This window comes from Aspergillus terreus, genomic scaffold (assembly GCF_000149615.1).
Source record: "Aspergillus terreus NIH2624 scaffold_8 genomic scaffold, whole genome shotgun sequence".
NCBI lineage: Eukaryota > Fungi > Ascomycota > Eurotiomycetes > Eurotiales > Aspergillaceae > Aspergillus > Aspergillus terreus.
The window spans coordinates 972567-998697 of NT_165931.1; the positions used below are offsets into that span (position 1 = coordinate 972567).

Below are 26131 nucleotides of genomic sequence, written 5' to 3' on the forward strand. Positions count from 1 at the left end.
GACGTCCAGATTGTGTCGAGAGTTCTGAAGTTGTTGTCCAACGTTGCCTGCTATACTTGATGCGCCTCATGACAAACAACCAAACAGGCAGTTCTGCCTCAGGCTGTAAGGCACACACGCACGTGGGGGTGCTTACGTGATACGTGCAATGTCACCTGACCATTGACCATGCATGTCGTCAGGTCCCGCGGAGAGATGCCTGGAAATTCAGGAGTGACACGTCTGTTGCATGACCCTCGAGTGAGTCACGATCACCATGCCGACTCTCTAGACCTTCTATCGCTGCTCTCTACAACTCGGACGCTTCTCTCTTCGTTCATGGTCAATCACTCCCGACGTCGCTATACCTTCTTGCCCGAAAAATGACTATATCATCATCACGCTTGATCTGTATACGTGACAAAATCCATACTCCCATATCGTTAAAACGACTGCCTCTCTCTGTTCTGGCTGCCGTGTGAACCATTTTTGCGAGTCTGGACGACTACCTACGACTCTACCTGTGGAGCTGGACCTTGTCTCAATCAATAGTCGCCACTGAACCATGGCCTCCATCTTCACCTATGACCCGGATCCTCCCAGGGTCTCTTCTCCTTGGTCCACATCTGGGTCATCCACTCCTCAGGCGGCGGGAACTGGTGCTCGCACCGTGCCCCGAGACCGTTCCAGTACCAACCTTGGTCGACCAGATGTCGATGTCCTCTCGGACTATGGCATCACCAAGCTAGAGCCCGAGCCGCAAGAGGGCCCCACCGAGTACAAGTTACACCTCCTCTTGCGTCAGCGCCGGCTGTACACGTCCATGTCAACCGGCCATGTGGTTGGTGGCTCTTATCATTCTCGGGTCCCTCTTTCGACTCCGAGTCCGACTCCTTCGAGTTTCGAGCTAAGCTCGAGCTCCAAGCCGCAGACACGCTCTCCCCAAAGCCGTCAGCAACGCCTTCAACAGTTGACGACTCAGCTGCTCTGGCGCCTGCAACAGTCGTCGCCGTTTCATTCCTCAACGGCAGCCAGTCTGGTGCTCCCTGTGCTCCCCGAGACCATATCCCAGTCGGGGGCCCTGCAGAAGCCGGCCCGCCTGCTTCCTGGGCTCGAGGAAAGCCAAGGCGCGCTGTATGAGATTGGCGTGGCCGACGATGGCACCTTTGTCGGGCTTACCAAGGACGAGCTCGAGGAAAGTTTGGCCAACCTGCAGGTCATGGCGGCTAGTTTGGGATGTAAAGTTGAGATTCTCCGCCGTGTCATCGTTGGCAACTGCGAGTGGACGGAAGACTCCGATGCAGGCAACATTGATGTTGGCAAAGTCCATGCGGAAAGCCTCTGGGTTGCTGAAGCGCTCGTGAGTCCGGACTGGGACTACTACCGGGTGGAGTCCCCGAAGCGTGCACCCCGGGATGGCGAGTCAACGAAGAATGGGACGCCGAGGGAGGGGTTGTCGGAGGATGCCCATTCGTGCACAGAGCAACTTCGAATCTCCATCACCGGACCGACCACTGCAGGGAAGTCGTCCCTTTTAGGTACCTTGACTTCGTCTGTACTTGATAATGGGAGAGGCACGAGCAGACTTGGACTGCTGAAGCACCGCCATGAGATTTCGTCGGGGATTACCAGTTCCGTCGCGCATGAATTGATCGGATATGCCGCAAAGAAGCCGACCTCTTCTGGAGTCGACGTGATTAACTACGCGTCGGGCAATGTTGCCGCCTGGGATGATGTCCACGCGGCTTCTGCAGGGGGGCGTTTGGCCTTTGTATCTGACCTTCCCGGCTCCATACGTTATGTAAAATCGGCTCTGCGTGGACTCATTAGCTGGGCGCCGCACTATGTTTTACTATGTATCCCAGCGAACTGCGACGATGGAAATACTCGGGAGTCGCTGAACGGGGCGGCAGAGCAGGCCACCGACATCAATCTGGCTTTAGCATACCTGGAGCTCTGCATGAAATTGGACGTGCCTACTATTATCGCCATTACCAAAATGGATCTTGCGTCGCTCACGCTGCGAGCCAATCTTGCCAAAGTCCTGTCGGCGCTGAAGAGTGCCGGGAAGAAGCCTGCGATGCTCCCTATTCAATCTGTGACGTCGGACACGCCGGTGGATCTACACCACATTGGACAAAAAGATGTTGAGGGGGTTCAGAAAATCATAGCCGCGACCGACAACTGGTCCAGCACCGTCCCGATTGTTCTCACCAGCGCAGTCGATGGTTCGGGGATCGGAAAGATACATTCTTTCCTTCGGTATCTTCCGATCCCATCCAGGCCTCCATCGCGAACCATATCCCTGCCCAAGACGCTAACAACCCCTCCTATGCCTGCTACAGTCTTTGATGTCGACGAGGTGTTTGCCATTCCCCCATCGAAGGTCTACTCGGCATCTTCACAGACCCGCAAAGAGAACAATGGCGTTGTACTGTGTGGACTGGTTCGGTACGGTGCGATCTCAACAGGAGACGAGCTCATGCTCGGGCCGTTGCTTGTCAGCACATCGTCCGATGACGGGGACAAAACTCGGTCGGACCAGGGAGGAGAGGCTCAGCAATCTACTTCCTATCGCAGTCGGCCGTCTTCCGGGGACTTCTCCGCCTCCTTTGTTCAGGGGCTGATGTCGGGGAAGGCAAACGCCCCTGTCCAAGCCCAGTGGCAACGAGTCCGGGTCGTCAGCGTGCGAAACCTTCGACTGCCGGTCCAGAAACTGACCGAAGACCAGGTTGGAACCATCGGAGTCGAGCCTCTTCCGTGCTCTGAAGATGGAACACCCACAAGACTCGGTAAAATCCGCAAAGGCACTGTACTTGTGAGTTTGCCCGCTGCGGCCACTTCTGTGCCAAGATCGCTGTGCTTCCACCGCGGATTCGTTGCTAGCTTTGCTGCGAGTGAATTCTCGTCTTCACTGTCCCCACCTCTACTGTTGGGAGGCAATGCTATAGTGTATCTTGCCAATATACGCTCTACAGTGAAGGTGACATGTATGGCACTTGCTGAAGACGAAGTCGTATCGTCTCCCCCGTCGCCAACCGAACCGGAATTCTTCAATTTCGATGGAGACGGCGAGGGGGAGAACACAAACAGGCCGGAAGTGAACGATGTAGTCCGAACGTCTGGCAACGTTGGACATGGAGACGTCCGGATTACTTTTTCCTTTGTCACCTCGGTGGAATGGGTGGAGGTTGGGTCCCGTGTGCTTCTGATGCCTGGAGCATCCGCTGCATTGGCGTCCGCGCAGAACAGTGGTACGCCGTCGGGGCTGGAGGGATTTGTGGGGACAGTATGTGATTTGGTTTATTCTGAAGAAGTCGGAGGATGAAGGTCAATATGGTGCTTGTTGTAAGGGAGTACATCTCGAGTCAAGGACATTATGGAGAGTATCTGTATGAAGTCTTCGATTTAGTGAATCTGATACCCGAGTGCACCGGCACTGGCAGCTACAAGCGGTGATGCAATCTCTCTATGGCTGGTTCTTTGGGATCAAAGGATTATAATTTTTGTCCCTAACACAACAATACGGTCAAAGCTATCCCTGCGAGCTCCTCAACCCTCGTACTGCTATTCAAAGACATGTTCCCTGGGCTACACAGAACTCTTGCATAACGATAGGAGGAATTAGTCAAGGGTGATAGGCACATTCGACAGCAAGTTGGACCTATCATTGAGCCAGTGCTCCACTCCACAAGACTATTGATCACAGTGTCCACTGAACCGTATATACTGGCTACCTAGGATCGATCATCTGGGCCAAAGAAGTCCTTTCCCCACCAACGGAAATGATGCCTGAGCCCAATTTGGGTGATCTCATCCAACTCCTCGCGGTCTAGCTGAAGAGATATCGCAGCAATATACTCCTCCATCCGCTCCCTCTTGGTCGTAGTTGTGATGGGTACGATGTTCTGGGAGATTACCCAGTTGAGCACCACTGCGCTGGTCGTGATGTTATGTTTGGCGGCAATCGATGCCAGCGGCTCGTCTAGAGGTCCGCCTTTACCGACCGTCACCGGGGCAAGGGTCTTGAAGGACGAAACTTCAATGCCGCGTTCACGCATCCATGGAATGAAGTCATGAGAGCGTTGTAGGTACGGGTGATACTCCAACTGATTGATGGCTGGGACAACCGAGCATGTCTCCAGGATGGCTTCCAGGTGGTTGCGTTGGAAATTGGAGACTCCGATACTCCGAGCTTTTCCTGTGGCTTTCACAGCTTCAAGCCCTTTCCAGGCGCTCTGGATATCTGTCAAATTTGGAATGACATACGGATTATGCAGCAGGTAACTGTGGAATGTACGTTAGCCGGGGTGCGAGGGAGACATCCATAGCCTGTGCTCATACAGGTCCACATAGTCCAGCTGCAATCTCTCCAGACTGGCGTCAAGGGCGCCGGGTACATCTTTCCATCCTTCAAGGACTTTGGTGGTGATGAACAGCTGCTCTCGAGGGATGCCGCTCTCCCTGATAGCGATACCCACTTCGCGTTCCGTGCCATAGGAGTCGGCGGCGTCAATGTGATGGAACCCTTTCTCTAGAGCAGCTTTCAGCACCTCGATGAGTTCCGGATTGGTTGGATCATTTGGGTCATCCTTGTACCAGGCGGTTCCAGTCCCGAATCCAAGCTTTGAGTACAGTGTCAAAACATCATCGAATGGGGTTTGTGGGAATAGGAAGAAGCGGGAGAAGTCAGAGATGTTCGACGTACAATGGGAACCAAATTTCCATCCTTGAGAGAAAGAGCCGGCCACTTCATCATGTAATTCGGGGGATGAAGCAGAGGATCAAACAGACAGACCGGACGAGTGGGACAGGCGTGAACAAGAGAGCGGAGGGCAAACCAGCAACCCAAACCCAAAGCTTTTCGAGATCGGGAGGTTGACAACGGTGACAAAGGATGAAGGAAATGAGGAACAAAGGGGGTCAGATACAAAGAAGCATGGGTTTACACCCCCTCGAAGTTTGCCCGGGTGATCTGGACAGATACATTTTCGACGCAATAAGTTAGGGGATGCCATTCTACCCATCAGTTCCAATTTCACCACTGGCCTTCGTCGGCTCCAAACCCATCTTGATCAACTTCAGCGACTCTTAGAGGCGAAAAACTCGGCACACAGGACTTCGTCACTCGAACAGTTCTCCATGCAGCCGGTGCCGCCCCATCCTCCAATGCGATGTAGCACGATTCCATACCCACCGCATCCCGGGTTCTTTGGGCGGGAAGATATTTTGGCTGATATATCTGAAGGGTTCGACCGCCAGGGACCGCGACTGAAGTCCGTTGCCATCTGGGGTACCGGAGGCGTCGGTAAAACCCAAATAGCGCTCGAATTCGCAAATAGGCGGTGGTTGAAAGGATTCGATGTGATCCTGTGGATTGGCAGTGAGACGCCGGCCGAAGTTGCCAAAGCTTTCAGCGATGCTGCACGGGGCCTTGGCCTGGTCTCTGAATCAGAGCACAACTCGCCGGAAAAGAATCGCCATATGGTGCTGCAATGGATCCTGAAGACAGGTGAGATCCTCCCATGCATCGAAAGCATCGAACCCAGTGATAGTAACCCCGGATCCGAGAAGAGACGCCATGGCTGTTGGTTTTTGACAACGTAGAAAACCACGAAGCGCTACTGGAAAACTGGCCCTCTGTTGATCACGGCTGTATATTGGTAACCTGCCGCAGTGAGCTTCTTGCCAACTCAGATACAATTGCAACTCCCATCGAAGTTCCTCCCTTCTCGCCCGCTCAGAGTACAGACATGATCCTCCATATCTTGAACAAGAAATCTGTGTTCGAAGAGGAAGCTTCAGCAGTGTCCGAATTATCAAATAAGCTTGGAGGCCTAGCTCTGGCGATCGATATCATAGCTAAGCATATCAAATCCTCACGCAGGTTCAAGTCTGTGGCGGAATTTCTGCCTTACTTCGAGAAGAACAAAATATCAGTGTTCAAGAGACCCAAGCGCGGTGGCCGTGACGCATGGTACTCGAAGGGCGTTGAGACTGTTTGGCAAACGGCCTTTGGTAGCTTGAGTGACGATGCGGCCCAATTACTAGGCATTCTCTCCTGCATGGGACCAGAGGCTATTCCGCAGTTTTTGTTTGAGTCTGAGGGTCGAAATGAGCGTCGGCTCATCGAAGAGTGTGAACTTTTGACAGATATCGACAGGCTGGTATTCCCTTTCGAATAATGAGTTAAATCAGTTTACTGACCAAGGACAGACTTGAGGAGGCAAAGATGGAACTCCTCGATTTGTCTCTTATACGGATAAACACTGATACCGGTATCATTTCTGTGCACCGTGTTCTTCAGACAGTCTTCTTCAGCCAGATGCCACTCGGTCTTCAAGTGGCTTCATTCCATCACGCGCACGGTGTTCTTCGATCTCACTTCCCACAGCCTGGTCCGAGCCATCTGTATACTGAGTGGAAAGTATGCAACGATTTACATCATCACGTCCTTGCTCTCAGGGACCGATATGAGATACTCAAACTTGATGATGCATTCCCTGCCAATAACACGTCGTATATTGATCTTATTCGGGATGACGCTTTGTACGGTCCAACTCTTTGTTGCTGCAAGACGCGAATCATTCTCACCAATACCAGGTACATGATCGAAATCCAGCACTTTCTCGAGGCCGAGAGATCGTTACACTTAATTCTTGAGAACATAGAACCCGACTCTTTGGGGGCCGCCAAAATCCAGCGCAGCCTCCTCGGGCTCTATGAAAGGATGGGCCGGAGTGTGAAAGCCTGCGAAGCTGCCAAAGCGGAACTTGCAATTATGCTGAAGCATGATGTTCCAAAAGATAATGAGCTAGCTAATGGCTATAGCAATGTTGGCTATGCTCTTGTTTCAGCAGTCGATCGGCAGAAGGTATACCATACCTTGATGAGGCAATAGCGCTAGCACGATCTGTCCCAGAGCCTCAATCCTACCAGGATTATAACCTTGATCGGTTCTTGCGCAACAGAAGTAGTGGGAAGGCCCAGCTCGGTGCATTCGCTGGAGCATTGCTTGACTTTGACGAAGCAGAGCGCATTCAGACCAAGATCCATGGACTGAACAGCCACTATCATGGAGAGTATGTTGACCCCAACTTTCTATTTGTTGTTGTTGATGCGTATCCCTATTCACACCCTTCGTTGGAGTCTGACGCCCTACCAAAGAACCAAGCATGAACGATCAAAGATTGCAGCCCTCCAAGGTAAGCTTGATGAAGCATACCAGCTCAGCAAGGAGGCGCACGATCTAGTTTCTGTAGGAAAGCCGACGCACGCCAGCGTCATGGCCACACAGTACCGAATGGGCTGTATTGCAATGTTACAAGGCGATCATTATACTGCTTTAGAGCATCTAAAGAGAGCACTGGTGATTTCTCAACTGAATGAAGCACAGAGAGGTAACGCAGGCGAGTCATCGTGGGTGCGGTGGCGCATGGCTGAGCTCTATGAGAATGACGGAAATCTGGAAGATGCCCAGATCCTCCGTGATAGTGCCCTTGCAACTAAAAAGGATTTACTGGCGGGAGGGGAGTATGCTATCGTGGAAGATGCCGATGGATCATGGGGCGCCTTGGTAGGCCTACTTTACCGATAGAATAGAATACCCAAAAAGGAAATGGCACGTGCACCGGGGGATCGGCCTGAGGCGGCGATAACAGCCACTAGTCCCACTTGGAGTGGATTGTCCACTTCAACCTCTCTTGTTGTTTTGTTTGTCGACAACTCTCCGTCTCTGGTGAGGCATCTGTCAGATCCAGGTCGGACGAGCTGTTTCTTGTCTTCTCTATGATTCGCTGCTGTCATCCGTAAGACGAACCACCGATCGATCGACGTTTGGTCGCATCCCCCGCCGCGACCTTTATCCGTCCCCACCTGGGAGCTCTGACTACCTTACCTACCTACTACTACTGCTGCTGCTGGCGTTGCTGGTCTATCCGAATCGTTCCAATACTCTGGCAGTTTTGCGTGAACGGCCTCAAGCTATCACCGACGTCGTGGATTCGTGACTTCTCTGGATGCTCTGCGCTCTCCGTCAGCAACATGGCAGAGTCCAGCACTGCATTCACCCAGTTCAGAGTCAACTCTGATCCGGCTCTGTCATCGGAGGATGAGGAGTATGTGTCGAGTGCGAGCACCGCTTCAGCTGGCTCTGGAGTTCGGTCGAAGAAACAAGCGAATAACGTCCAAGGCGAGATCATGACGGCCTACGAGCCCATTCGCAACCTTTCCTTGACCGACAACCCATCTGTCTCGCCAGATGCAGGCGCCGCAACATCAGAGTCGAAGCGTGTAGACCCAGGGAAAGCATCGATACCCACCAGGAGACCCCTTCACCTCCTCGACCTTCCCATGGACATACTGCAGGAGATCATCAAAGAGGTGCGCCACCCCAGCCTTCCCCGCACCGGGATTCAGGTGATGCTAAATTAAACATCTCTACAGGTGACTCATACAAACGACCTGACCTCATTGGCATTGACATGTTCGGCGCTTCATGCGCTCGCTATTCCTCAGATGTACTCCCGCTTCGATATCGTATGGCCCGACACGCTCTCATCCTCTGACCACCCCGCGGGGGTCGATGCCCTCTCCTACGGTTTGGCCACCTTGGTGATGGGGCAAGACGTCTTCCACCAGCTACCCCCATCGCAACGTCCATCGCAACCCTGTCCAACCTGCGGTTGCAGCGAACGCGATCGCCACGACACAACACCAACACCGGATGCCCTACGGAAAGCACGGCGCGGGAATTACTACGCGCAGTACACGCGTAAGTTCTCCGTCGGCAATGGTCCGTTAGTCTGGGTGCAGGAATACGCGGTGACCAAGGAGACGGGCAAAATGCTGGGAACGCTGGTGGCATTGGCCGTGGCTCGAATGATCAACCTGGAAGCGTTCATCTGGGACATGCCGACCGGTGTGTTGCGAGATGTGTGGATTGCGCTGGCTTCGTTGGCAGATCGGCCCGGACATGATTGTCGTCTGGAGCGCGTCTGGGTGCGGTGGCATGATAACTCGGACAATGCGATGCGCCCCCTCCCCACTTCATCATCCATAGCGCTCCCACAGACACAAACCGCGTACACAAGTGGATCTCCGCTGATGCAGCGGTATGCGCATGTAGAATACCCCTCCATGTCCATATTACCCCCATTGAAGAGCCTGAGCGTGCTGGACATCGACGAAGTGGCGTATCTGGAAGAAACGGCCGTGCTCATCGACAAGTCCTGGGACAAGCTGAAAGAGCTACGCATCGGCATTTCCACCAAGATCTATCAGCTGGACTGGTTGAAACCTGCGGGGGGCTGGTCCCTTGCGCAGGACTTGCCCTATGTCTGGATATCTGGCTGGCCCAAGGCTGGTGGCGTGCTTGGAGTGTTATTCAGCGGGTCCGGCCTGAAGAACGAGCCTCAAGGAGCAGGCGGATGCTCTATGAAAGGTGATTGTGCGCAGGCAGAGCCGAGCCGCGAATCGGCCACACCGACTGGACCTACTACGGGAGGTAGCGGCAACAGTTCGACCGAGCCTTCATCATCGGAAAGTCCCCACGCGGCGCCTTCAAGCCAAGCGGGGCTTGTTGGCGCTGAGATGGGCAACCGGTCATCTACAGAGGCAGTGAATCCGTCACCGGAACAGAAGAACAGTACTGAGGCTCCTGGTAGTCCTGTGAAAACCGATGGGCCAACTGTGGAAGGACCAGCGAGCCCTGGCCGCGGCCCTTTGAAACTCGAAACGTTGGAATTAGAACGGGTGGCTTTGTCCATTCCTGTCATGACCCAGATGCTTGATTGGTCGAGAATAACGAGTCTGACAATCTTGCGTTGTGAAGGACACGAAAAGCTTTGGCGGGCTCTTCGACGTCAATTCACACCGTCCCCTGCGCCTCGCTCGGGCTCCAAGTCTGGAAAGAAAGACACCAGCAGCCCGATGAGTTCTTCGCCCGAGTACACGTTGAGGATTAAACATCTCCACACCGATGCTGTCTCTCCATATCTCTTGCTCTTCATCAAGGACGCGCTTGCGCCAAATACGTTGGAGACTGTGTTCCTGCACGACGCTTCCATGTACGACTCGATCGTGCATGTAGATGCGATCTACCGAAATGTCATGCGCAACCACCGGTCAAGCTTACGAAAGATCTTGATCGACAGTACCGAGCGCTCGCCAAGCGGCATCGAGATCGCGAGTAGCCGTTGGCGTAAGTGGATGTTCACGCGCGAGATGATCTCGTTCGTCACCAGCGGACGCATGCCTCGGCTGCGCGAGATATCCATGACGATCCGGTCCAAGGACTGGGTAAGTTGACTGTGCGCTGCGAGTTTGTTATACTAACCCGAGCTATAGCATTATTTCATCCAACGACTCCCCAACGTACCTCACCTCCGTGCGCTGCACATTTCTCATATCGCGGACGCCGTCCACCGCGATGCCAAGGAACTAGCTCTACAGATCTTGGACATCGTAACCATTCGGCCCGACATTGGCCTGACATACGTTGGCATGCAGGATAAATGCTACGAGATCATTGAGGGCAAAAGATGCGACAAAGACGACTTCGACGACGTGTATGTCCCCGGCGGAAGCGAGGATTGGCCCGCCTCCGACGACGACACCGAGGACGAGAACGACGACGATGCGGCGGCTAGTGTGGTCGACTCGAACTCGGAGCTGTCTTCTGACCGCGGGTCGCTATCTGACGACGAGTCCGATGCGGAGAGTCGTCGATCGCGTGTGACGTTCCGGTTGCGCGAGATCCTGTTCTACGACGATAAGATTGCTATCTTCAAGGCACGACACGGCATTTTGTAAATTGTGCTTTTGCTGAGAATTGGCGGGCGTTAGCGTACGAGATACCACTGTACTGGCTTGCGAATAGAGCGTGGAATCGATGATAATGATGTTGGTGGTGTAGACCGTAGAACGTCTCTAAGAATACGGTTAAGTAATCCCACGTGACCACAGCCTCTGATGGGCCGCACCGCCGAACATCATTCCAGCTCCAGTATGCACCTTCGGACGAACACTGGTCCTACGAAGCCCGGTCCCTGAAAAACACCCCAAGAGATCAGCTCAGCCCAGTCAATCTTCCTCTCTGCAAGACCCTCCAGCGTGTCCCCACGCCAATCCACCCACCATGAAGCTCGTCCGGTACGTCCCCGTCGCGGAATTTGCAGCCAAGCTCGCGCAGCTCAGGAGCTGCCACCAATCCGCCCATTGCCATCATCCAAAGGCTAACACGTTGTGACAGATTCCTGATGAAGTGCGCCAACGAGACGGTGACGATTGAGTTGAAGAACGGTGCGTCACGCTGCGTTGTGTTGCCTCCTCGCGTGCGCGACAGCAACCACCTTCCCAATACTCTCTCCATCCAGTGACAACTAATGTGTGGTACAGGCACAATCCTCCACGGCACAATCACCTCCGTCTCGCCGCAAATGAACACCGCCCTCCGCACCGTCAAGATGACCCCCAAGGGCCGCGACCCCATCTCCCTAGACACCATCAACATCCGCGGCTCCACGATCCGCTACTACATCCTGCCCGACAGTCTGCCGCTGGACACCCTCCTCGTCGACGACCAGCCGAAGCCCAAGAACAAGGCGCGCAAGGAGGCCGACCGCGGCGGCCGTGGTGGCCGGGGCGGTCGCGGTGGACGAGGCCGTGGACGCGGCAGGGGCCGGGGCCGTGGATTCTAATGTGTGAGCGAGGGCGGGGACAAAATTACTACTGAGAGAGTGCTATAGAAACATGGCTCAGGGAGTTTTCGCTGTTTTCTTTTTATCGTTTTGTTTGTTCGGGGTTTCGTTGGGTGATTTGCTATTGTTACAGCTATCGCACGGATGCTCTTTTCGCGCTACGATTGTTGACTGTCTCAGTCGGGGTTGGATCGAAGGTGGCAGGATCATGATACCGAACTAAATACAAATACAGACCGGTGCCAGCCGGATGAAGCACGTACGAGTACATTGTATCATATCTCATTAGACGTAATCTATCTCTCGCATGCGCATCCCATGCAGCTCTACCTATACATCCCGCCAAATCCGCACAATCACCAACTTCTCCCACCCAGCCTGCACCCCGCTATTCCCAACAACGACCGCATTCCACCCGTCTCCCCACGCGCAGATGCGCTCGCGCACCTCCGCCGGCCGGTTCTGCGCACACAGCAACACATACGCCACGCCGCGGCGCGGGTCCAGCATGTTCGGGATATCCTCCAGCAAGCGGTCCGTGGTCTCCATCCCGTCGCGGCCGCCCGCATACGTCAGCGACAGGAAATACGAGTCGCGCTCAAACTTGGCGGACCGCGACAGCCCGCTGGCGTCCTGCTCGCTCTGCTGCGGCAGCGGCGGCAGGTCCTCCGTCGGCACGTACGGCGGGTTGAAGAGGAGGACATCGACGGAGCGCGGGCGGAGCGGCGCGGCGAGGTCCGCCATGAGGGAGGCGGCGTAGACGGGGCGCGGTGGGGGGTGGTCGTGCTGGCGGTCGCGGATGGCCTTGCGGGCGGTTTCGCGGGTCGCGAGGCATGCGGTGCGGTTGACGTCTGTGGCGAGGGCGAGGACGTCGCGGCGGCGAAAGATGTCGTGCGCGTTGGCTGCGACGAAGCTGACGACGACGCCGGAGCCGGAGCCGACTTCGAGGAGGAGGGGGGTGGCGCTGGGCGTGGTGGTGTCAGGGTTGAAGCGTGCGGAGAGCCATGCGGATTCGGAGGCGGAGGAGAGCGTGTCGAGGAAGAGGTAGGAGTCTTCGGAGGGCTCGTACACGGTGTCGAAGGAGACGTGCGCGGTGCAGGGGGTGGGGAGCATGTTTGTTTTCTTGTACCCCTCAGTGTATGTGGGAAGCACAGAGAGTTGTAGAAATGAAGAAGTATTTGATACACATCCGGCCCCCGTGATTCGCCAATTGCCTCCCCGCCCCGATATCTCCGCCTCCGCCGCAGCCGCACTTCGACTTCTCCAATTCAGACTACTCTTCTCCAACTACAACTACAACTACCTACCTACCGTATAACTACCACCATGCGCATCTTCTCCCGTCTGCTCATGGCCACCCCGGCCACTATGGGCTCCAAGTCCAGCCTCAGCGAGGCCCTCGCGCTCCTCCCGCCGCTCCAGCTCTACCGCCGCATCCTCCGCGTCCACCGCAAGAAGCTCGATCCCGAGATGCGCGTCCTCGGTGACGGCTACGTGAAGAGTGAATTCCGGGCGCATCGGAACGTCGAGAATCCGCTTCATATCGTACGTCCAAGGGCGCAAGCATACAGTGAGGAATGATGGCTAATGATGCTAGATTGGGTTCCTTACGGAATGGCAGCTGTACGCGCAGAAGCTGGAAGGGGATACTTGGGTCGGCGAGAAACTGGACAAGGCGAAGCTGGACAAGATGAGCGGTGAGTTTTGTTTCTCTGTGTGGTGGACGAGATACTGACTGCGGATAGACCAGCAGATTGGGCAGCTGTACGAGCTTATGCAGGCGATTCAGAACCCGGATGGAGAGGGTGAGAGCGGCGAGGGGAATGGAAAGGGAAAGGCATGATTTCAGTGGATTTAGATATATGGTATGCTCAGTTGGGGTTGTGTCTGCCGTGTTGGAGAAGTTATGCCAGAGGCATGCTAGACCGAGCTTGACAGCGTATGGCGATGTATTATATTGTACGATACCTTTTATTGTATATAGTGGATTACCGAGTGCTCAATTGGTTCTAATCAATGTTGAATGACTCGACATAAGTTAGGGGGAATGACTAGGTTGCATCTGGAATCCTTCGATACATACTAATCTAGAAGCACCTTTCGAGACTTTTCTCGCTAGGTCACCCATGCTACTGCGACTCACAACACCGCCGCCGTCACAAAGACCGCAGACGGCTTCTCGATACTGGAAGACCTTCCGTACCAATCCTCCGAGTACAATGGAACCAAAAGCTGTGCCACGCTGTGCGGAGCCCTTCGGCAAAGGTTATAGTCCGCAACATTGAAGCCTATCTGCAAGATGGCCAGGATCCAGCGTCACGACGGTCGATTGTCCGAGGCCGGTTGTAATATACAGATGAACGCGTTTAGGTGACAGTTTATAAACATTTTGGTCACATGAAGAAGGTCAATTGGCTGAGGAATCCATAAACAACCAAGTGTACCATTCGTCGGCGACAGTGGTAAGCTAGACCCAGCCGGCCAGAACACAATATGAGCTCACACGGGGTCTTCACTATCATGAGCCAACCCCACTCCACTCGGGGACTTTATCGGGTCATTCATCGACCGACTGGTGATCCGGTATACCAGCTGACCATTGCCTTCAACATCGACCAGCGGCGTTCATCCCAAGGCGCTGGCTATGTTGTAGTCGGGATTAAAGACGTTGGATTCCGAGCGTCATTTCAGGCCGCTCACTCCACGCCTCCGACCAGGGATCCCAATAGGGACAGCTGATACTGTCATACAGCAGAAGAAAACGCCCAACTGTCTTCATCTCTGATTCAAACGCGATCCAGATTCACTCGCCGGTGTATTCATCATATTGATCGGCTCCAGGACGAACACTTGGCTCCCATTATCCTTTAGAGAGTCTCCACCGTCTCGAAGTATGTGTCTCTCCTCAGACGATTTGTGCGCAGCAGGTGCGAACATGGTCTCCATGAACCTATCCGACTCTGCAGCATAATGGCAACGCGATCGAATGGCAGGGCCAAACTTATAAAACAAGAAGGGCAACGGTACACACGCGAGGGCCAAGAACGCTAGGAGAGACGAGGCCCAATGAATCCCCAAGTCCTCGTACATAGAACCGGCAAAGAGAGGGAAAACGGCACCGAAGATTGAGCGGACTGCCGAATTGGCAGCAATCACAGAGGCAGCATAGATAGTGTAGGCGTCCACGAGATAGTTCAGTACCGGGAGGAATACCATCACCATCCCAAATCCAAAGGGCACTCCTGCGGCGACTGAGGCCATCCAATGCACCGAAGGGCCATTCGTCCAGGCGAACCAAAATAGACCAACCGGGAGGGAAATTGCGCCAATGAACGAATCAGGGAGGCGGGCCTCTGGCGGGAGCCGACCTATCGTAGCCAGGGTCTTCTTCTTATACCGATAATACATAGGGACTGTGGCGATGGTCGAGCAGAGGATGCCTATCAACATCCCAAGAAATGGAAGGCCGCTCATCCCCTCGCTCCAGCCTCTTCCTTGTTGGTAAACGATCGGATAGGCGGCGAACAGCAGATAGAGGATTCCGTAGATAATAGAAAGGTAGATAGTCAGCAGAAGGACAATGGGCTCACGGAAAAGCAGGGCCCACGGCCGGGACAGAGCCACTTTGAAGACTTCTGTAGGGGATGATTTGCCCTTCTCGATTTCTAGTTTGCTGCGGTAGGCTTTGCCGGTTATAGAGGACAGACGCGAGGCGCGTTTACTCAGTAAAACCGGCGCATAGGTTTCAGGCAGGGTGAAAAACAGAATAATCCCAACGAGTGCCGCGAAGGCCGCCGCAAGGCCCTCTACCCAGCGCCAGCCGGCCGACTCCGACAGAAATCCGCCGACAATAGGACCAAGCGTTGGTCCCAGAAATGGCGCAGCACTGTAAAGCCCACTTGCGAGCCCACGGCTGATCATAGGAAAGGTGTCGGCAATGATGCCGCCAGAAACGGCGAACGGACCCGATCCCAGGCTTCCACCGAGGAAGCGGAGGATAATGAGGGTCCACGGGTTCTGTGCGCCTGCAGCGCCGGCAGTAAAGATCGTCAATCCAACGGCGTTGATGACCATGATAGGGCGACGGCCATAGATTTCGCTGAGAGGCGCCCAAAACAGCGGCCCAACGGCGAACCCGAGAACAAACAGGGAGATTCCAAGTAGCGCAATTTCCTCGCTGATATGGAAATCCTCCGTCACCTCCACGATACTACCGGAATAAGCCGAGGAAACGAGGGCAACAGACAGGGTGCTGATTCCGACAAGGAACATCAGATACCATCGAAACACAGCCGAGAGGTGCATTGGATTGCGCGAGTCGTGCTCCAGCCAGCTAACCTCGAAGGGGTTCTCTTCAGTACCGGCGCCATTGTAGTCATGGTTGATGACTTCTGGGGCGACAAACTCCTGGTCGAAAATCAGGCGCCAGTAGGGAGCCTTGGTCGGTTGGGGTGCTTCACCCATCTTGCAATCCCGCCGTCTTCACGTTAGACCGTGAAGAAGTGTAGGATGCGAAGTTGGAGAAACAAGAGAGCGAAAGAAGCAAAGGAGTCCAGGGACTTTGGTTCAACCTAAACAGCCGTCATATGCTGCCACTTTGAGAAAAAAAGTCTTCAGTCTAGATACTTTGGTTAGCCGCAATGATGTAAAATTGGAGAATAAACATCTTACAAACTTGAATGAAGACTCTCTCCTTGCATTGAACCCCCTGGAGTATTTAGATAGAATTTAAAATTACCATGGAATCTCCATCATGGAAGTCATTTCCGGATCGAGGAAGAATGCCTCCCAGCTGGATGAATCAAACCCTCTAGGGCTGACCTACTGGGGAGTGGATCTGTATCGAGCCATTCTTGCCAGATCATCTCGAAATGAGTGCAGATCACTGAAGCTTGGAAGCTTCATGTCATGAATGGAAGGCCATGCATGACTCGTCATTGTGCTGTAGAAAGGGGTGATGCTTATCGCCAGAGCAGAAAGAAGCGTCCAGCCCTTACGTCCCGATCGGCTGGATAGATACGTGTACTGCGCAAGGAAGAACACGTTCATCGAGCATGATCGGCCTGATCTTGGTATGCAGCATACCTTGCCATCTTCGACACATGAAGATCTCTGGTGGGCTCGGGTCCACCATCTCACCTGGATGGGGATGAAGGTGTTTAGCGAGCACGCTTTGTGGGAATCTTGCGAATATTAGCCCAAAGAATAGTCATTCGGCCACAGTCTGTGGTAGTTCTTGGCCGTCTGAGATGCATGGTCCCTGGATCTGTCAATGTCGATGGTGCAGAGTAGATCGATCGTGGCTGCATGCTGGGGACAGCTGTGGGCCAGGGATTTGGAATAAGGCACTAGCGCATGATATATAGCATTTGCCAAATTAGTAACAGTGACTCGATCAGGAGTGATCGGCCACTCTATTCCGGAAGGAAGAGAAAGGCAAGGAAAGGGGCTCTTAGAATATAAGAAGAGTCGAGTAGATTGAATCGGATTGCTTCCTATGCTGATGTCCGCTCTAGTCCGGAACAGGCACCTGAACACCTCAGGCCGAAACTTTCATACAGGGAGACATCATAGACCACGATATATAGCACACGTTGCGTAGAAGTCAGTGATATGGTTAGATCCCAAAGAATAATCCCGAGGCGGACCATAATCAGTGTCCATAACTCGATTGTGTCAAGAATGATCTAGAGCACTTCGGCTATCTCCGATACCACCGACCTCCACAATCCTCCACGATCATCATCCACTCCAATTCCCTCCACCAGACACACAACACCACCCACACAACACCACCCACACAAAGACCTCCAGACGACAGTAAGAACAAGAAACAACACAATGCCCGCCCTCCTCGAAGACCCCGCTACTAAACTCCCCCCACCAACCGCCCACGCCTCAAGCGCCCCCCTCCTCCGTCCGCGCAAAGCCCTCCTCAAAGACCAATCCCCCGTAACCCTCTACCCAGTGTCGCAGGGTCCCAAGACCGTCCCCGCAGGCCTCATCGACCTCCTCCACCGCGAGTTCAGCGCCGAGATCGAGCGCGGATGCACCTATCCCATGGAGACGCCCATGGGGCGCGACCAGTTCGCCGACTACTGGTTCGGGACGTTTGCGGTTGTCGCGATCCTCGGAAATGAGGAGGGATTGCCGGAGGATCGCGATTGGGAGAAGGATTGCTTGGGAACGTTCTATGTCAAGCCGAATTATCCGGGTGGGTAATGTTATCTGATTTTGGGAGGGTGAGGCTGATACGGTGTGTCTAGGCCGCTGTTCGCATGTGTGTAATGCGGGTTTCTTGACCACAACGGCGGCGCGCAATCGTGGCGTCGGCATGGTCATGGGAGAGGCATATCTCGACTATGCGCCTAAGCTGGTGCGTGGATCTTCAGTGCGCAACGGACAATTGACTGACGAGATAGGGCTACAAATACTCCGTATTCAACCTGGTCTTCGAGAACAACGTCGCCTCTGTCAAGATCTGGGAAAAACTCGGCTTCCAGGTGATCGGCCGGGTGCCAGGCGCCGCTCGCTTGGCCAACAGCGCCGACCCCGTCGATGCCTTAATCATTGGAAAGCAACTCGTCTAAGTTGTAGGTCTATAGCGTATGCAACTCGCCATGAAGCTTAACGATATCATACAGAACAGCACCAACTGCTATGTATAAAACCAATCAATTGATACAGATACACCAGACTCCCGGATCGCAACAAATCGACGCTAATGACAAGACAATGCGAATGGGGAATCAAGCAACAATCAAGGCAGTCTGCCCTCAAACGAAGGGGTATATGACACCGCACGGCTCCCGTAACCGCAATGCACATGATACATGGAGAAGAAATGATCACAAGAGTAAAGGGTTCAAGTAGAAGACAAGCCACGAAGAGAAGTTAGAAGATATTGTGTCAACCTGTCGGTTATCCAGGATGTGAATCAGCCTAGCGCCAAGGAGGGCGCTCGCTCAGTTTACTGCGGTTTCCCGCCGCACTGTCTCGGCCAGACCGAGCCTTCGGCAACGGAAGCAGACTGATCCGACGGCTTCCCGAATGTCCCAGGGCGGTCCCCGGACGATCAGACTTGGTAGGGCTGAAGAGACCGTGCTTTTGCTCCTGTGACACACTGCGACTGAACGACATGCCAGCATAGCTCTGTCGATTGCGTGGGGTGGTAGGGAAGTTTTCTTGTCCGGCGGCTCGTCGGAGCTTACTGTAAGGAGGAGGATCGAGGATGGAGCGGTTCGGGGTGGGAGACTCTGTACGTCCAGGACTCCGCGATGCCAGACGGCTGGAGAGTCGGCTCGAAGACCGCCCTGCAGACGGCGCAGGCGATGCCGTTAGATCACGGCGGGAGAAGCCGGGAAGAGTCGACGAAGGCCGAGACAAGGAGCTGGATAACTTGCGGAACGCCGAGGGGCTCGGTGAAGGTCGGTAAGCGTGCCCGACGTCGAGGTCATTTGTGTTCGTACTAGCATTCCATCTAGGCCGCTTGTCCAGAAGGGACGTAGGCTTTCGTACGTGACCGACATCCAGGTCATTGGTGTTTGTACTCGAGTTCCATCGGGGGCGCTTGTCCAAAGAGGATGCAGGACGAGATGGCGCCTTGCGCGCGGCCGGAGTGGGCGTATTCGCGACAGAAGACGGTGCGGGAGACGGTGCTACAAGCTTTGGAATGGCGGACTTCTTCGCCGTTAGAGTCGTCGGCGGTTGCGCAAGCCCAGAGTACCTGCGAACCTTGGAAAGGGTCGACCGAGCAGCCGAACTCACAGAGCTACCGCGCCAACTGGAACTGCCCAGGGGAGTGGTGGCTCCTTTACGCGCATTTCCAGGCGTCATGACGACCGACGAGGCAGGAGAACTGCCAGGAGTGTCCACCACACTGCCTGTGGCCGGACTGTCCATGGTGACAATCGTCGATATCGAATCGCGCAGTTGTTGACCACCGGGGATGTTCAAGTCCTCGATCGACGAGTCCATCACGTTGATGCTGGCCTTCAACGCGTCAACCTTGTCCTTCATGTGATTCATGAGCATCACAGTCTCGCCGTTGACCGTCAATCGATCGCTGACACCCTTCTGGATGATGGAGATCACGCGCTCAATAGCCGGTACATAATGCTGTTTCTTCGCCTCGTAGCTCTCGATTCGCTTTGCCAGGCTTGCGGGACTATGCACGTGGGCTCCCGACTCAATGCTATCCTGGAGCTTGACGATACTTCGCTCGACGGACTCAAACATTTTCTGCGCCTGGGCACCCGCGTTGCGGAAAACGAGAATCCACCGATCCTCGCTGAACTCTTTACGCAGAGACTCCGCTGCGCGCTCCAGGGACCGGAAGTTCTCTTCGAGCGCGCTTCGTCGATAGTCGATGTCTTCACAAGCGCTGGGATAAACGTCCTCGGCGCGGGACTGGAACATGGAGAGTCGCATGGGGAGGAACTGGATAGACGCTTTCAAGGGCTGAAGCCGGGCGAAGACCGCGATCAGGTCGGATTGGCCCGCATCGTTTTCCGGGGTCTGAATGATAGGAGTGTCCGTAGCCGGCGGCACAACGAAGATGGAGCTTACACTAAGACGCCTATTCGAGGACGTCCCTCCGTTTGACGGTGTTTCTTCCACAATGGTCTCCAACTCGCTGATATCCAAGCTGTGACTGTTCGGTTCCTGTACGTTCGGCCACGTGTTCATCATTACATTGTGGCGCTTCTCTTCGATGTCGTAGAGAAGCTGGGTCAGCTCGGCGACTTCCGTTTCCACCTCTCCGAACACAGTGTTCCACAGTTCTTCCCACTCCATTGCCAACTCCACATGGCCCTTGATCTCGCGAAGTCTGGACTTCACGTGCGCCCAGTTTTGCAGGGCGCTGTCCATATGGCGGACGATGGTCTCTAGATGGTCGGAACTAGCCTCGGCAATGTCGTCGCGAGCCTGTACGTCTTCGATGATTTTCACATAGGAGTTGATGAGGGCGTCGAATTGGGAGATCGCCCTGTCGATCGCTTCCGTGCCTTCGCGGCCGCCAGACGCAGCCCAATCTACCTCATCATCCACCTCCAAGCCACCCATGATGGTGGCGGCCTTCTGGATCCACATCTGGACATTTTCCCCCGTGCCCACGACTGCTTTCACGGCGGCGGGTGCTCCAGATATGGAGGCGATGCTTGATTCGAGGGTGGACGGTTGCGGGAGGGCGATGGCGGTCAGCTGGCTCACCTGCTTGATGAACGACACGCGTAGCGAGGTGAAGGAGTACATCGACGCAGGACGGCCCTTCCTGAAGAATTGTAAAGTACTATTCGATGCGCCAGACGGAGGACGCTGGTCGTCTTTGGGTGGGGGAGGGGGGGGCATAGCCTCGCTGTCACGGGTATCTTCGACATATTTCTCGTAATCAGTCTGTTCGTGGGGAGTTGATTCCATCTCAGCAGCGGGTTGTATGTCTGTTGGGGGTAACGGCTCGACTGCCGACATGGTCGTTGAAGCGGGTTCGGTGTCCTGAACTTCTTCCTCCTCGAATCGATCGGGTTCCTCCGAAGTTTGTTCCTTGGGTCGCGCGCCTTCGGTACCCTCCTCCAGATCGTCGGAGAAGGATGGCTGTCGCTGTTTGTGTCTTCCAGTCAAATGTAGAGCATGCCAGGCGCGGCCTTTCTTCTGGATTTTGATCGAGAGGTCCTGATGCTGGCTATCTAGCTCCTTGAGATGTTCCTCTGGAATACGACCCACGGCACCGGGGCTGTTCCGGGAATGCGCTGTCGTCCTACTACTTCCGTCGAGGAGTTTCACGCGTGCTGCAAGCCCGGGAGACAGACGGCGGAGGATCGATGGACGGATGAGGGATTTCTCGGGCCCAAGGTCGGTGGTGTCGGAGTGATCGTCCTCGTAAGCGCTGCTGCTTCCGAAGCTTCGCAGACTTTGAAAGGATGATTTCGACGCGATCTGTCGCGGGGGAGAGTCGGCAGGAGCGGAGATAGACACCGCGGGGGGAGGAGGTGGAGGAGGTGGTGGCGATGACGACGGCGATGATGGTGAGAAGGACAACACGGATGAGGGAGAAGGAGGGCGATGAGGGTCGGAGGTGGGCGCAGCGGAGATGGTCGATGTGGTGAACATGGCACGTATTCACTGTCTGGTCCACTCGGCCAGCGCCCTGGCCGTTTTGTTTTGGCGGTCGTTGCGGGAGGGAAACCAACGAAGGGTGAATTGTTGGCGGCGTTGCGGAATGTGGTCGACGGGGCGCAAGTATGTCTCCCTTTCACCCTAGAGGGTTCGAGTGGTGAGGAAGGGTGAGAGTGGGCGAGAAAGGGAGAGGTGGTGAAGAAAGGAAGAATGGAAACAGGAGAAGAGGAGGAGGAGGAGGAGGAGGAGGAGAGAAGGTGATCGGCTGTTCTCATGAGAATCACCGCTCATGGGAAGTGGCCACAGGAGGTACCCGTTCGGCCTAAGGAAATGGGTGTCACGACAGGTACCTCCTATACATCACCCCTTCGGTCGTCTGGATCTACCCTGGGATGGAATTCTCCTACGGCGCTATCTCCTCATAAGTGACACAGATTATTGTCTGCAAAAAGTCGATACTCTCTACCCTTTACCAATCTATCAATTCATCACCATGAAACACCCACCGCTGGGATAATTTCCCATGATACCGGTAATCCGCGGTAAGCTCCGGCCTCGCATTTATGGGCATAAAGATGAGTACCTGACTCTTTGGGCAGACTCCACCGTACCAGGATAACGGAAATCAACAGATTACTGTAATCGTCCTGGTGAACAATAAAAACAATAATAGTCATCGGAGATAGAAAGGTAATAAGCCCCGGTAGTCCCTAGGTAGTGGGCATATCGTATGTACAGTGAAGAATAGATAGTCAATATATCGCCAACCACTTCTGCCCCCATCTCAATCCCATCTTATACAACATCACGTAACACGTCAAATCCAAGAAACAAATCCCAACGGCTGACAAGCAAGGGGTATCTTAAGTGGCCAGCAAACAAACGGAAGACTCGGGTCCCAGTGACCCCGAATACGTGGTACCACTCATCAGGTACCAAACAATCTCACCTTCTCTCTGATCCAACCGCCCAACTCACTCCGCGGCCGATAGCTTCCTGTCAGGCCCTGCAGACCTGCCCCAGTCCTGCGTCAGCTCCTCGCGGACCGCCTTGCACCACGCAAGGAGGGTGGCGTCGAACTGCCTCCAAGCCTCATCACTCTGTCCGTGCACCACCGCCATGACGTCCATCTCCAGCTTCGTTTCCCACCGGAGCTCAGCTGCCTTCAGCCAGAAACGAAGGTTCTCGGCACACCGGTACGGTTTCCCCACGTCCTGATGGTACGACTTGATCTCGTAGAACGGGCGCTTCGACTTCTTCACCGCTTGATTGTGCACCCGGACCAAATCACGGCCATCGCGTAGGCGCTCCAACAAGGGAGTCGGTAGCGGCCCCTCGTTTGGGGACGACCACTTCGGCAGGGGTGCGTCGCCTGTGATCAAACTCCGCAGGAACGCTTCTTCCCGTTCCCGTTCCCGGCCGGACCAGTCCCCTTCCATCCACGACCATCCCTCCCGCTCCTTCGCCTCCAACATCTCCAGACGTTTCTCCTCCCGCAGCATGTCGCGAACGTTGGCCATCCACCCAAGGATCGACAGTCGCTCCTCATCGCGCAGTCCGCCTACAAAGTCTCGAGATGCCCACCGTTTCAGGACTTCCAGCGTGTTGAACAGTTCCTCCCGGATCTCGCGTTCGCTCTTGATTGTCGCCAGTCGCTCCGGACGCTCGTGTGCCGTGTAGTAGATCTTCGCCGCCCGGATCGCCAGCGTAACCACATCCAGAATGCGCATGCCTTGGACCTCATGCCAGCCCTGCGGCGTGGCCTCTGAGAGCTTCCGTTGGACCTCAGCATCCTCATCGCCGTCGGCAACATCTTCGGAGGAGAGGCTGATCCGCGGGATGTCTGGCGGGGGCGCAGACAGCGATCCAATTCTCTCGATACTCTTCTCCGCTCTGCCGAGGGCGTCCAAGAGGTCCTTCCGCAGGGCCATCAGGTCCGGGGGCGGCGGGATGTGGTGCGTCTTGATACTGTAGGTGCTCACGGTGGGAGGCAGCATGACCTCGCCGTCGTCTATGGCGCCCTCCTCGTCCGCAGGGTCGAAGCTATCTTCCGTGGGACTAATGGTCAGGTCATCGTCGATGAACCGCGCATTGGGCGTCAGTAGCAGTCGGGGGACGTCCTCCGGTTTCTTCTTTTTCTTCCATTCGCGGGCGTGACCGCCTTTACCGTCCAGCAGTCCAGTGCGGGCGAAGTAGTACTGCAGATGGGCGATACTGCCAAGGCTCATGACACTTTCCCGGTTTTTGGCCGACTCCGCAAACTCGGCCCCCTGGGGACGGATGTATCCCCGTCTCTTGGACGATACGGATACGGACGATCGTGCATCGGCCGAGGTAGCGGAGGAGGTCGACAGGGAAGAAACGGTGGAAAACGTCCGGTCCGGGGACGGACAGGAGGAGATGGCGGGCGTTGGCGGGATGGATGGGGAGGGCGACGAGGCACGGACAGGAGGGGCGACGGCCGCAAAGTCGGATTCTATAGACTCGTCCATTATAGGGGATAGGTTCTGGAGGGCGTAGATCGGTTCTTGTGGTGTTGACTGGCGACGGATAGTTATCGTCTGTAGGAGTTTCAATAGTCACACCCCCGTCAACAGGGTTGGAGGTGTTAGATATGGGTCACTCCCAAGGAGGTAAGGACACGGTCGAGATAATTAAAAATAGAGACCCGGCCCTCGGGTGACTTGGGGGCAGACGATGGATCGACAGAGAAAAGTCGTTATGGACGTTGCGAAAGGGGGAAGAGCGAGTGTTTTTTTCCACCACTTACTCCACTAAAAGGGGAAGCGGGTCAATAGTGTCACGTCTCTACTTCCCATATTAATAGAACTGGCCGGATGAATGAAGCCGAGAGGGAGATGCGCACCAATCGGGTCCCTGTGATGGAGAGGAAATTTCCGGCAGACTCTGTAGGACTAGCAAACCCCTGGAGACGACATGGAGAGTCGAGATGGTAGTTGGTAGTACGGAGGAAGAGGAGGCGGAGGGAATCATCAAGCAATCATGATGAGGTTGTTGCGACTTTGCTGTTTGGGGTTTAGCGTGGCTCGGGTGCCTGAGGCCCCGCATTTTCCCGGATGTTTCCAGAATCCTTAATCTATTCCTCTTCCATTCTCCATCTTCTCCCTTACATTATTATTAGGTATCCTGGAATATGCACATTGATCACGGTCCGTATCCATGATCCAATTTGCTAATTTGGTCGCGACGCCAGCTCAGCGACTCCACCGGTCCCATCCAGCTCCGTCACCGGCTTGACATCCGTCTGCACCGGCGCAAAAGCCTCCGGCTGGATATTCGGTAGCTGCATATGCGAGGCTACAACGGCTTTCCTCCTTTGTCTTCTCTCCCAAAAGGCCCATATCGCAGTCGAGATGGCAATGACTCCCAGGGGAACCCCTACGCCAGCTCCCACCGCGGTGGCATTCGTACACTGAGACCCAGAGGTCGCCTCGCAGGATGTGGTCGCGCCGACTGTGTTGTCCGACGAGATGGTGGCATTGGCCAGACCGGCACGGCCAAAGATCAGCTTGCCGTCGGGCATAGTGAAAGGGTCGCTTCCATCGGCGCAGGTGCTGATACTGTTGTTCGATCGCTGGTATCCGCAACAGTAGAGGGACTGTCCCTCGTCGTTTTTTCCAATGCAACTAATTGGGCCGGCTGCGTTCTGGCTTTGGTCCACTGGTTCTGTTAGCATTCTCCGATCACAGACTAACCCAGGAGGTCGCTCCTGACTGAATCGCGTCACTCACGGCAGCTTTGTGTGCAAGAGCTCCCCCAGCTTTGGTCCGTACAGCTTCCGCGATACAGGTTGTATGGTTGGGTGCCGAATCCGGCGCAGTATCCATTAGACAGGCAGAATGCCCCCTCGGCGCAGCAGAATGTGTGCTCGGCGTCCGTGCAGGGCACGGCCCCTGGCGCTGCTTGCTTGTTGGGATGGTAGCAGGTTCGGGCCCACGTCGGGACGACGACGATGCCCACGAGCGTCCAGGCGCTTCCAATACGCATGTCGTAGGGTATATATCATCGAATTGAAAGCGAGGACGAGAAGAAAGAAGAGCGAAAATCATCGAGAAGTCAGGAGTCAGAATACTATATGTTGGTGATACGAGAGATTAGGTTCAACACAGCCCCCGCATAACTACCTCCATAGGTAATGAACGACTAGCGCTGCGTCTAGCAGCAGCCTTTCCGCTTTACATGCTCGACACCAAATCAGCCTCGTTGTCTCTTACGAGTTGGCTCACTTATGTGGTCTCTGCCGAGCAGACAGTCTGCATCGTCTAAAGCCGGTTCCGCCGTTGTTCCTGCACCTTCGCGGGCAGTAGGCGCCGCAA

The 26131-nt window shown here is 54.9% G+C and overlaps 12 protein-coding genes across 12 annotated transcripts; 6 read left to right on the plus strand and 6 right to left on the minus strand.

The window, feature by feature from the left end:
• Nucleotides 1-544: 544 nt before the first annotated feature.
• On the plus strand, nucleotides 545-3438 carry ATEG_05983 (uncharacterized protein; the record flags this gene model as incomplete). Its single annotated transcript, XM_001215161.1, has 2 exons — nucleotides 545-3233; nucleotides 3353-3438. The coding sequence occupies 2 exons, from the start codon at nucleotides 545-547 to the stop codon at nucleotides 3436-3438; spliced, it is 2775 nt and encodes a 924-aa protein (XP_001215161.1).
• A 278-nt stretch (nucleotides 3439-3716) lies between these two features.
• ATEG_05984 (aldo/keto reductase) lies at nucleotides 3717-4735 on the minus strand (the record flags this gene model as incomplete). The annotated part of the gene is made up of 3 exons (XM_001215162.1): nucleotides 3717-4266; nucleotides 4324-4604; nucleotides 4688-4735. The coding sequence occupies 3 exons, from the start codon at nucleotides 4733-4735 to the stop codon at nucleotides 3717-3719; spliced, it is 879 nt and encodes a 292-aa protein (XP_001215162.1).
• Nucleotides 4736-5121: 386 nt separating this feature from the next.
• On the plus strand, nucleotides 5122-6880 carry ATEG_05985 (uncharacterized protein; the record flags this gene model as incomplete). The annotated part of the gene is made up of 3 exons (XM_001215163.1): nucleotides 5122-5491; nucleotides 5587-6115; nucleotides 6196-6880. 3 exons carry the CDS (start codon nucleotides 5122-5124, stop codon nucleotides 6878-6880), a joined length of 1584 nt encoding a protein of 527 aa, XP_001215163.1.
• Nucleotides 6881-8022: 1142 nt separating this feature from the next.
• On the plus strand, nucleotides 8023-10791 carry ATEG_05986 (uncharacterized protein; the record flags this gene model as incomplete). Its single annotated transcript, XM_001215164.1, has 3 exons — nucleotides 8023-8361; nucleotides 8425-10278; nucleotides 10327-10791. 3 exons carry the CDS (start codon nucleotides 8023-8025, stop codon nucleotides 10789-10791), a joined length of 2658 nt encoding a protein of 885 aa, XP_001215164.1.
• Nucleotides 10792-11116: 325 nt separating this feature from the next.
• ATEG_05987 (mRNA splicing protein SMD1) lies at nucleotides 11117-11678 on the plus strand (the record flags this gene model as incomplete). Its single annotated transcript, XM_001215165.1, has 3 exons — nucleotides 11117-11130; nucleotides 11231-11280; nucleotides 11377-11678. 3 exons carry the CDS (start codon nucleotides 11117-11119, stop codon nucleotides 11676-11678), a joined length of 366 nt encoding a protein of 121 aa, XP_001215165.1.
• A 330-nt stretch (nucleotides 11679-12008) lies between these two features.
• On the minus strand, nucleotides 12009-12791 carry ATEG_05988 (S-adenosylmethionine-dependent methyltransferase; the record flags this gene model as incomplete). Its single annotated transcript, XM_001215166.1, has 1 exon — nucleotides 12009-12791. One exon carries the CDS (start codon nucleotides 12789-12791, stop codon nucleotides 12009-12011), a length of 783 nt encoding a protein of 260 aa, XP_001215166.1.
• Nucleotides 12792-13004: 213 nt separating this feature from the next.
• On the plus strand, nucleotides 13005-13521 carry ATEG_05989 (succinate dehydrogenase assembly factor 3; the record flags this gene model as incomplete). Its single annotated transcript, XM_001215167.1, has 3 exons — nucleotides 13005-13223; nucleotides 13276-13375; nucleotides 13424-13521. 3 exons carry the CDS (start codon nucleotides 13005-13007, stop codon nucleotides 13519-13521), a joined length of 417 nt encoding a protein of 138 aa, XP_001215167.1.
• Nucleotides 13522-14453: 932 nt separating this feature from the next.
• ATEG_05990 (MFS transporter) lies at nucleotides 14454-16142 on the minus strand (the record flags this gene model as incomplete). Its single annotated transcript, XM_001215168.1, has 1 exon — nucleotides 14454-16142. The coding sequence occupies one exon, from the start codon at nucleotides 16140-16142 to the stop codon at nucleotides 14454-14456; it is 1689 nt and encodes a 562-aa protein (XP_001215168.1).
• A 1377-nt stretch (nucleotides 16143-17519) lies between these two features.
• ATEG_05991 (GNAT family N-acetyltransferase) lies at nucleotides 17520-18268 on the plus strand (the record flags this gene model as incomplete). The annotated part of the gene is made up of 3 exons (XM_001215169.1): nucleotides 17520-17892; nucleotides 17945-18054; nucleotides 18101-18268. 3 exons carry the CDS (start codon nucleotides 17520-17522, stop codon nucleotides 18266-18268), a joined length of 651 nt encoding a protein of 216 aa, XP_001215169.1.
• Nucleotides 18269-19212: 944 nt separating this feature from the next.
• ATEG_05992 (uncharacterized protein) lies at nucleotides 19213-21788 on the minus strand (the record flags this gene model as incomplete). The annotated part of the gene is made up of 2 exons (XM_001215170.1): nucleotides 19213-19404; nucleotides 19446-21788. 2 exons carry the CDS (start codon nucleotides 21786-21788, stop codon nucleotides 19213-19215), a joined length of 2535 nt encoding a protein of 844 aa, XP_001215170.1.
• A 980-nt stretch (nucleotides 21789-22768) lies between these two features.
• On the minus strand, nucleotides 22769-24286 carry ATEG_05993 (uncharacterized protein; the record flags this gene model as incomplete). The annotated part of the gene is made up of 1 exon (XM_001215171.1): nucleotides 22769-24286. One exon carries the CDS (start codon nucleotides 24284-24286, stop codon nucleotides 22769-22771), a length of 1518 nt encoding a protein of 505 aa, XP_001215171.1.
• Nucleotides 24287-24987: 701 nt separating this feature from the next.
• ATEG_05994 (uncharacterized protein) lies at nucleotides 24988-25802 on the minus strand (the record flags this gene model as incomplete). The annotated part of the gene is made up of 2 exons (XM_001215172.1): nucleotides 24988-25475; nucleotides 25547-25802. The coding sequence occupies 2 exons, from the start codon at nucleotides 25800-25802 to the stop codon at nucleotides 24988-24990; spliced, it is 744 nt and encodes a 247-aa protein (XP_001215172.1).
• Between the last annotated feature and the right edge of the window lie 329 nt (nucleotides 25803-26131).